Below are 10,124 nucleotides of genomic sequence, written 5' to 3' on the forward strand. Positions count from 1 at the left end.
TTTAAGGTTCACTAAAGACTACTAACGGTCGGCAAAACTTTTTTTACTCTCAGATTTTTTGTAGGAAGACAAATCCAAAAAGGTACCCGGTTTTACCCTACTTTCCCCTATATATTAATGTTATAATTTATACATTTATACATCTTATGTACTCATCTTGAAATTTAGCTTATATCGTGTTAAAATTGTACACAGCAATATTCTTTTGAATGTATCAACATTTAATTTTACTTATATCTTGATTATATCGTGATTAATTCTTTGCGAAAAAGTTATCGACTGTTTGATTGAGATGACAACTGAAATAAACTCTGCGAAATACTTTTTAAGCTTCTTTATTGTATCTATATTTAAGTAGTACTAATTTGAAAGAGAAAAAGAGAAAAAAGAAACAGACCTGCTCTTTTTAGGAATGCCTATTTCATTGTTAGTAAAATGTATACACAATGTGATGGAATATATTCAGAGAAGATATGTATATATATAACTTATAATGCCAGAATATACATAATAAAATAATGTTATGGTGAAATATAAGCACTAATTTTTATATATAGTTATTATTGTAGTAATAAATAGGTATATCACTCTATTAATAAAATAAATTTTAATTCAGTTAGAAGATAATAATCCATCTTAAATATTGTTTTCCAAGATATTTTTTAACATACCAGATCTTACGCATAAAAACATTCAAGTACACTTTGAGAAGAAATCCGTGTATGTGTGTGTATGTGATTCCACATTGCATAACTTTAATTAATTCTCCATGGGATGGGAATAAGGCGCACAATATGAAACATACTCTTTCCACTGATTATCTGGCAAGGAAATCTTAACGTAATATTCAAATGATTGGTATCGACTAACCAAAAGATCTGAATATACCTACTAAGTGTCTTGTGTACAAAACAAAAATATAGTGCGACAGTTGGGAGAAACAGATTGTAATAACGAAAATTGTTTTAAGTTTTCCTCTTTTATTGTAAAAGACGCGTTACCTTTTCATCAAATTTTCTTATCGTAAAACATAAACGATAAAAGAATCAGAGCAAAAAGAATATAAAAGCTGGATTTGTCATCTTCCCGGTATGTATGTAGTAAATCCGCAACAGAGTGATATTGAAACATGTCTCGCACTGTTTTCTGCCTTCTCGTCGTTGTCGCAGTATTATCAAGTAAGTTTATCAGAATGCGCTTTATTACAGATACACATATAATTTTTTAATAATATTTATATTATTTATTTAATTGTTCATAATAATTATTTAAGTATAAAACTAGACTATAACTTCTGTTTGAAAACTATTATATATTATTTACCACACAAATGCAGTTTTTACTTTATTTCTTTTTATATTTTTTTTCTCAATAATAAGAAAATTACTTATAATAACTAAAACTATAAAAAATTAATTTTACTTAACTTAATATTAATTTTTATGTTTCGTAAATAAATTAAATAACGCAATTACTTTATTTAATAAAATATATAATAGCATATAATAGCATATAAGATTATATTAATATTATAGTATAAATATAATTGCTATTACTAATCTTATATATTTATGAATTAATCAATTATTATAGCTGTTTGGGGAAATCTGCCGCAAAAGTGCGGAAAAAATGAAATATGGACTGAATGCGGTACGGCGTGTCCTCCAAAGTGTATTCCCCCGAAAAAACCGCAAGCTTGTATTACTGTAAGTCTTTAATTATTTTTTTAAGTATTTTAATTATTATCTGACAAATAAATGCAGGCAATATGTATATCTATACATTAACAGATTTGTATCAGATATATTTATAATATCATACGTATTTATAATATTATACAAGAAATGTCTCTAAACCAATATATACAATATATTTCTCATAAAACAATGTACTAATATATTATACATTTTGTGAGCTTTTTATATACTTGCGTTTCAGCTGTGCGTTAAAGGTTGTCAATGTAAACCTGGGTACTTAAAAGATAAACACAATAAATGTGTCCGTCCGTGCGATTGCAAATGTTAATAATGAAATTACAATGATTTATTTTTAAACTTCAACTTTTTAGCTACGCAATTATTAAAAAATTATTTTTTAAATTATATATTATTTGATGTCAAAACCCTTTTGTATCTTTATACTTATAAATTTGTGGTGTAATATATATATGTAATATCATCTCTCCGAATGTAACATGATAATATAAATAAAATAGTTAAAAAATAGACACACACACACACATATATATATATATATATATATATATATATATATGTGTGTGTAAGTGCACGAGCGTATATGCATGCATGCATATGTATATATATATATGTATATTTATTTCCATATTTTTAAATATACGACATTCTTCATTAAAAAAATTAAATGGCAGAAACATCTTTCTTCCATCAATAAATGAGAAAAAAAATCACATGTGAAAGAGAATATATACTTTTTCCATTCTGATTGCACTTCTAAGAACTGAACGAAGATTCATACGTCAATGCTGTTTAAATAACAAATACTCGGTTTCAACGAAACGAGTAATATATTAGCTAATATTGACTGTTATGAGAGATATCGCATATGGATACACTATGTGTTAGTAATATTGATATATTTAAATTTAGAAAAAAGAAAGAGATATTATATTACTTATTGTTAGAGTAATTATTATATTATTTATTGTTAGAATAATTCTATTAAAATATAAAAGTTAATTTTTGGCTCGTTATATGACTATACAGAATCAAAAAAGAAAAAAGAAAAATAATTATATTACGTATATTAATCAAATTTTTTTCTATAATAAAATAGAAAAATAGTCATACAAATGTGAAATGTAACGTTATTTATATCCACTCGTAGAAAAAAAATATAATTACATATTTAATTCGCGCAGCAGTAGATTCTTTGAAATTGACATTACAACAGAAAACATATTAAATAGTCAGATGTAAAAATAACGTTATATCTTTTTTAACATAATTATGTTCCATATATACATTATGTGCATTTTATGATCAATAACATGATAAATTTTTCCTTATCTCGTTTTTAAAGATAGGAAACAAAAGATCCATCATAATATGATCTCATTCTACAACGTAAAATGAGTCAATGTAAATCGTACATAAAACATTACCTTATTTCATTAATTGCAATACGCAAATTAAATAAGAATACATATTAATACATATTAAATTAGAATAGAAATATATATTAAAAATCTGTTAGAGAGAGAGCAGAAATGATAATAATTCTTATCGTCGCTACGTGCACACTATACGAGCACAATCACACTCGCAATGATCAATTTAATGAGAGAGAGATACTTTACTATCGATATACTATTATTATAGATTAACCAACTTTTGTAGGTAATCAGTTATTGATTAAACTTAGATTGAAAGCGATAAGTAGAATTTACTCGATCGTTATTTTTTGCTGTCAATTTCGTATAAGATTTCGTATAAGATTTCATATAAAATAGTTTCAAAAGTTTTACATAAAAAAATCTGAGAAATTTTTTTCAGTGTATTTTTATGTAAAATCTAAAAAAGTGTAAAAGATGTTTATGATATGTAAAATGACACATAAAATATTATCTATTTTATATAGTACATTTCACTTAGTCTTACTAATAATGTAAATATTGTACTACTTATATCTATGGAGAAAATATCAAGAGACATAACTGGTTGTAAATCTCTCCAAATAAAATTATGTATTTCTTGGACATACATAATGAAAACATGCGCCGAATTCAAACAGAAAGGGTCAGTCCGATAAGATATAATTGACCTTATTAACGGGAACGTATCATTTGAGTCTTATTTAAACTCTTTCCTTAAACGAGATAAGCAATCACATGATTTACATATATTATTTTCAGTTGAAGCAATTATAATTTAAATATTTTGGTTGAAGAACATATTTCATTAGTTTCAGCTTTTTTCTATGATTATAGAAACGAGAAAAAGATTTGTAATCAATAATAAATATAATCAGTAATTAATATAATCAAAATAATAATAATAATCAGTAATTAATAATCAAAGATAGTAATCATAATTATTACAATATGTAACATATAAATATTTTTTTTATAAATAATAATTTATTTTTTTTCTCTATTTATACGTATGTTTAGTATGCTAATACGCTATATGCGTGAATTCTTCTAGTATATCTAAGTACATCACATAATGTTCTCATATAGAAGATATTATCAATATCGATAACTAACAGGTGTTTTAAATGCAATGCGTATGATTAGTTGCACAATGACAAATAAATTCTACATTATTCGAAGATAAATAATGTACTCCGAAAAAAGGAAGATAATAATTTTCTAGAACTTGTAAAGAGAGATAATATTCTTCTAGAAGATATAAAGATTATTTCTCTATCATGTCACATTTATGATTATATCATATGTGTGTGTGATAAAATGTAAAATATAAAAACATATTTTGAGACTTAAATTTATTGACAATTATCTGATATTTGTACAACTAAAATCTAACTAGATTTTAAGCATTATAAGTAGAGTAAAATAATGTTTTAACAATAATTGCAGCTGTTCTAACAATTATATAAGTTTGAAACATCAAGATTAAGACAAACCGATTTGATTCACAAATTCTGCTAGCAAGTTAAAATTAAATTATAAGATTCTCTACTAATAGAAAATATCATAGTTAAAATTCATGTCACACATTTCGATAACGGTTCCAACCTCCAACCAAGTCGTTATGAGATGACTTGAGGCAAGAACATCAAGAACAAAAAGGAAGTAATTATGCCGAAAAAGATGTCTATCTCGAGAAAGGCGTGTGGCGGGCGAAGGCCGCTCGAAATTGTATATAAGCTCAGTAAAACGAACACTTATCATCAGTCCAACTTGAGTTGCTCAGGCGCAAGCGAATATCGAATAGCATCGAGAAATACAAACATGGCCCGCGCCGTAATTCTCCTCTTCCTCATCGCAGTTGCTACCATTAGTAAGTTTAAAACAATCTATTAAATTATCAAATATCGAGTCAAACTTGAAATTTCTTTTACTGATATTGTCATAAGATTTTATAAATAATTAATAGAATTATATATTTCAGGTAACATGACAATATCTTACACATACTAATAAGAATTTTATTAAATAAAAGATAAAAATAATTAATTTTTAAATACGTTCTTGTAGATGCCGTGCCTCACTGCGGTGTAAACGAGGTATTCAACAGCTGTGGTTCGTCGTGCCCAAGCACTTGCCAAAATCCAGTTCCCCCTGTCTGTACATTGGTCAGTATTGCATCCTCTAATAAAATGCATTAAAAAATTTTTTATTGTTTAAAATATCTCAAAGATATTCTCTTAATTTTCTTCAAAATCTGCTTAAATTTGTGGCACCGTAGAAATGCGAGTAGATAATTCTTATATTATCGCTAATATTTTTGCTGTTTTACATAATTACATGCGTATTTTTTAGTAAATAAAATTTATAAAAATATATTTGTGTGAGTAGAATGCGGAATTCTAAAGTAATTCTTTATAAATAAAATCTCTATATATATTTTTAATGCTTCTCATTTTATTTTCAGGCATGTATTCCTGGATGTGACTGCATACAGGGATATGTGAGAAACGGGGAAAACAGATGCATAGCTACGCAAAATTGTTAACCACATTCAACAACTAAACAAATATAATTTCCAAACATCAACTGTGTCGATATAAAATAATACGAAATGAGCATGTATGATCAAAGCATTTTTACTGATTTCTATAGTATATTTGTTGGACAAGTGCTTTTAGTGATATTCAAATTTTTTTAATTTAAACAATTATATTATATTATATAATTACTATGAAAGTTGCTTGTGTTTTTAATAAAAAAATTATGTAAATACATATCAGAATATTTTATTAGTTATTTATATTTCCAGAACGTTAATATATTCATGATTCTTTTTATATACAAATTTTTATCTTAAACATGTTCCAAATTATAAGCATGTTTTCCTAAAAAAAAAAACTGTAAAATAAATAAATTAAATTTAATATATATATTCAAAAGACCATGCAGTATCAATATTTTTAATAACTAAAAAAATATTTAAAAATACATATGTCTTCATTAAATTTTCTAATATAAATTTATCCTCTGTTCAATAAAATATCTAAAACCTAAATTATCTAAATAGAAGATCTGAAAAAACCCAGGACACCAATTACATGGACAGATAGCGCCTAGATTAATGATAGACTAATGATAGACTAGACTAATGATAACTAAATGACAACTAACAATAAGTTTAATCTTCCGGCAATCGCGCTTATTATGTTTCACAATCGATTGCCACGAGCATTGTGTATATAGATGGAGTTCAACATCATTAAGAACTATAATCTATTCTCTTATGTAATAGCAAAATATTTTTAGTCTACGCAAAGTACATATACACTTGAGCTATTGCAATATATGTACATAGAAGCTTATATTAGGCATCTATTATTACGTTAAATAAAATATAATTATTAAATTAATAATTTTTCGTCGAACGCAATTTAACAATTTTATTTAATTTAAATAGATAAACTTTTACATAAAAATGATCATTAAACGTTATCTTTTATCTCTTAAAAAGTGTCTTAAAATCGACAACATGTTTTTCCCGATCGGTGAGTTTGATGATCACAGTTGGTAATTTGCACATTTGCGCTTCGCGAATTAACGCTATTTGACGTTAATAATATTTACATAATCTCTCGAAGCACACAGTTATTACATAGTAAATAATGGAAATTTATCATCATTTTTGTCAAATATCATATAACAATTTTTCTCATATCAAAACAATTCTTTTTGTATATATATTTAAATTCGTAATAATAATGATATAATATTAGTTATACAGAGAAAGATATGAAAAAAGCAAATAAAGTCACAGAAATAATTTCTTGCTAGATTGCATATTTTCCTTGTAACATATAATTATATAAAAGAAATATAATATATAAAATATAAAAGAAAATAAATATTCTAAAATTAAATAAACTTTAAGCGTTTATTAAAATAAAATTATCACATAACAAAACACCTTTCAGTAAAAATGATATAAACGGCTGAACATAATAACAAGAGTCTACATATAATAGAGTTTAAACACATTTAACAATTAAAGTATAATAATCACTGAAACAAATTCGCTTCTCAAAAAATTTCATTATTCTATTTTCAAGAAAAATTAACAATTCTCAGAAACACAAAGACCGGTAATTAAATTTCTCTTATATCCTGCTATGCACTGACAACGGGAAACGCATATCTAAAATTAAAACGAGAAAACAAATTCATTTTTAACTTGATGGAAATCAATTTTTGACTCAAATTAGTGAATATAATATAGGGTATCCAAAATAAAATAATACACCTAAATAAACAGTAGGTATAAATATAGCTACTCATTACAACTTCATTTTTTTTCTTAAAAATTACTATACCAATTGAGATTCCTTTCATTATTTTACGCATAAAAGTATTGAGGTAAAATAATCAGAAAATGAATATTTTACGAGAGATATTTAAATTATGTCAAATTAAAGTATAAAATACCTCGTAAATTATTTAATTTTTGGCTATCCTCTATCCTTATAACTTTTTACACCGAATATTGCAAAGAATCAATTTATATAAAATTAATTTATATAAAAAATAGGGTGGTTCTATTTTAAAAAAACCGAATGAGATAACCGAAATATGAAGTGATGGGCTGGTGATATCATACCCAACTTACCCACTATATATTCTACAACTTTTATTTAATAATTATTTCCTAATACTTACTGTTTACAAGTTATTCAAGTGTATTATTTTATTTCGGACACCCTGTATATAAATCAACTTAATAACCAGTATTATGATGACATAATTATTATAACTATTGTATTTGCGTACCTTAGAACATATCTTTGGAGCATCTTCACCGCATTTAAGTTCACAAAATATTGGCACTGCACATTTATTCCATTCCTCATTAGAACCGCATGGTTGAGGTTTTGTAGAATAACCGTCTAAATAATGTATGTTATAAAATCATACACAAAAAAATAATTGATTTAACATCAAATTATTTTATATGTAAAACGTATCTTAAAACTGTACTTTTTTATCTTTCCACACTATTGTAAAATCAAATGTTTCAAAAACATTGTGTAAGAAAAGACGGAATGTGAATACTGCATAATTATATCATAGTAAATTCATACTTTGCATATTAGATTTAAAAGAAAAGAGAATTTAAAACAAATTTCTTATGAATCAATGTCATATGATCAAAGTGAAATAATTAGAAAACTTACAGACGCAGACCGTAACGAAAAGGAGGAACAAAGCAATTAGCCGTGCCATCGTAAATTTTTTTATATTATTTGTGCTATTAATGTGCGATTTATGATACTAAATGCTCCAGTGCAGGCTTTTAAAGCTGCAGTGTACACGGTGGGGCAATTTAAAGAGCTACTTCAATCTAACGAGTTTATTTTTCGTATGGTATTGTTGACATGTTTTCCTCTGTAATCATATCTGTCGCGATAATGGCAAGTTAATCATCTACTTATTTACATACATATACTTTGTATACATATATACTTGTATGATACACTGATACACATACACTTTTAATATTAATCTCATATTTTTTTATAGCCTCAAAACAATCATTATAGATATAACACTTGTGTTTTGATATTCTTATCATAAATAAATTATTTTTATTTAATGTTGCAAAAAATGTCTATATAGAAGTCCCATAATACAGGACATCCATTACAAGATATTTAAATTAAGATTTATAAAGGTCTGCGTATATTTTTGTGTACGGTATATTATAATTTCAGTAGCATGTGCGTGTGTATACTATATATTTATAGTAACACAAAATTATTTTAAAAAAAACGATCATAAAAACGTAATATCACATTCATTGAGATCCCTTATTTAATGTAATCCAAAAATCGAGTTTGTCACTTGACCTGATGTCTTTATTAATAAAGAAAATGATTAATATTAGATTCGTTTTAAATTCGTATTCCCATCATATGATTCTTCCATTCTTGATTATCAACTCAAAACACAAAATCCCATCTTAAATCAATTTGTTATTAATAGCAATTATTACGCGATTCGCAGGTAAACGCAAAACTTGTAAACTACATTTCCATTGTAGCGTTAATAAATAATCCAGTCTATATCATTGATAGAGCTTAATCTTTAATAGTTATCTTCAATAACTTAATCTCAGATAGAACTGGCTCAATTTTACAGCAGTCCATATCATTGAGCGTAAATAGACAGAAGAGAAAATAACTTTTCGACATGTTTTTTTGAAACTTATAATTAACACTGATCAGCAGAGAAGTATTAATAAATTCCCGATAATATCATTAACGTTAGTTAACATCTCTAAAAATGTATATCGTATCGTATCAATTATGTTCTAACAAACGCATGCGCGCTATCTCGAGTAGAACAAATATTCGACGTACAACGAACAATGGTGTGATAACCAATTCATTTCTTTGGGGCAGATATTTGACGGCAGATATTTGACGTTCGGCAAATACCGTGGATGACACGCATGACTGTTCCCATCCCCAAGTCTCAAACCATAGTCGAGAACCCTCGGAGAGAAAAAGAGAGATCTGAATTGTCAGTTTTAGAGAAAGGCGGGAGGGCAATCGAGTAAGATGTAGATAGAAAAAAGGAAATTCGAGACATATTCAGCTACCACGTTTCCGGTCGGTTGCTTCAATATGCTGGACCGATAAAGCAGAATGTCATACGAATAGAGACAATATGATATTCGAAGCGGATGGCGAAGGGAAAACGTTTGGCGCGTAACAAGTCTGTTGACGAAGCCCAGCCATTCGCAAACGAGGTTTCAATTCAAAAGGCTTTGCTGTGAGAGGAAGATAATTTCTAAATCACTCGCATGTAAATTATACGATCAACGTTTATTATCGTCATTGCGCGATCGTAATTAAAAGATATCCTTGATAAGATAATCCTAGAAAGAAGCGGGCATAATTTCTATGTAAATAATTGTGATTTACAAAATATAACCAGT

General features: G+C 26.6%; 3 protein-coding genes across 3 annotated transcripts; 2 read left to right on the top strand and 1 right to left on the bottom strand.

The window, feature by feature from the left end:
• The first annotated feature begins 587 nt into the window (after positions 1–587).
• On the top strand, positions 588–2,159 carry LOC115233531 (chymotrypsin inhibitor-like). Its single transcript, XM_029804012.1, has 3 exons — positions 588–1,178; positions 1,594–1,706; positions 1,939–2,159. The coding sequence occupies exons 1-3, from the start codon at positions 1,130–1,132 to the stop codon at positions 2,023–2,025; spliced, it is 249 nt and encodes an 82-aa protein (XP_029659872.1). The 5' UTR covers positions 588–1,129; the 3' UTR covers positions 2,026–2,159.
• Positions 2,160–4,786: 2,627 nt separating this feature from the next.
• LOC115233529 (cysteine-rich venom protein 6-like) lies at positions 4,787–5,870 on the top strand. Its single transcript, XM_029804011.1, has 3 exons — positions 4,787–5,003; positions 5,201–5,298; positions 5,598–5,870. The coding sequence occupies exons 1-3, from the start codon at positions 4,802–4,804 to the stop codon at positions 5,676–5,678; spliced, it is 381 nt and encodes a 126-aa protein (XP_029659871.1). The 5' UTR covers positions 4,787–4,801; the 3' UTR covers positions 5,679–5,870.
• A 1,165-nt stretch (positions 5,871–7,035) lies between these two features.
• Positions 7,036–8,448, bottom strand: LOC115233538 (chymotrypsin/elastase isoinhibitors 2 to 5-like). Its single transcript, XM_029804023.1, has 3 exons — positions 8,359–8,448; positions 7,955–8,070; positions 7,036–7,325 (listed from the first exon to the last, which is right to left on the bottom strand). Exons 1-3 carry the CDS (start codon positions 8,405–8,407, stop codon positions 7,245–7,247), a joined length of 246 nt encoding a protein of 81 aa, XP_029659883.1. The 5' UTR covers positions 8,408–8,448; the 3' UTR covers positions 7,036–7,244.
• Positions 8,449–10,124: the final 1,676 nt, after the last annotated feature.

This window comes from Formica exsecta, unplaced genomic scaffold (assembly GCF_003651465.1).
Source record: "Formica exsecta isolate Colony F162 unplaced genomic scaffold, ASM365146v1 scaffold176, whole genome shotgun sequence".
Taxonomy (NCBI): Eukaryota; Metazoa; Arthropoda; class Insecta; order Hymenoptera; family Formicidae; genus Formica; species Formica exsecta.

Coding starts and splice junctions, on each gene's coding strand:
- LOC115233529 (XM_029804011.1), top strand. CDS start 4,802: ATGCCGAAAAAGATGTCTATCTCGAGAAAGGCGTGTGGCGGGCGAAGG. Junction 5,004..5,200: donor CATCGCAGTTGCTACCATTA/GTAAGTTTAAAA, acceptor ACGTTCTTGTAG/ATGCCGTGCCTCACTGCGGT. Junction 5,299..5,597: donor TTCCCCCTGTCTGTACATTG/GTCAGTATTGCA, acceptor TTTTATTTTCAG/GCATGTATTCCTGGATGTGA.
- LOC115233531 (XM_029804012.1), top strand. CDS start 1,130: ATGTCTCGCACTGTTTTCTGCCTTCTCGTCGTTGTCGCAGTATTATCA. Junction 1,179..1,593: donor CGTTGTCGCAGTATTATCAA/GTAAGTTTATCA, acceptor CAATTATTATAG/CTGTTTGGGGAAATCTGCCG. Junction 1,707..1,938: donor AACCGCAAGCTTGTATTACT/GTAAGTCTTTAA, acceptor CTTGCGTTTCAG/CTGTGCGTTAAAGGTTGTCA.
- LOC115233538 (XM_029804023.1), bottom strand. CDS start 8,407: ATGGCACGGCTAATTGCTTTGTTCCTCCTTTTCGTTACGGTCTGCGTC. Junction 8,071..8,358: donor TTTCGTTACGGTCTGCGTCT/GTAAGTTTTCTA, acceptor TACATTATTTAG/ACGGTTATTCTACAAAACCT. Junction 7,326..7,954: donor CTCCAAAGATATGTTCTAAG/GTACGCAAATAC, acceptor TTTTAATTTTAG/ATATGCGTTTCCCGTTGTCA.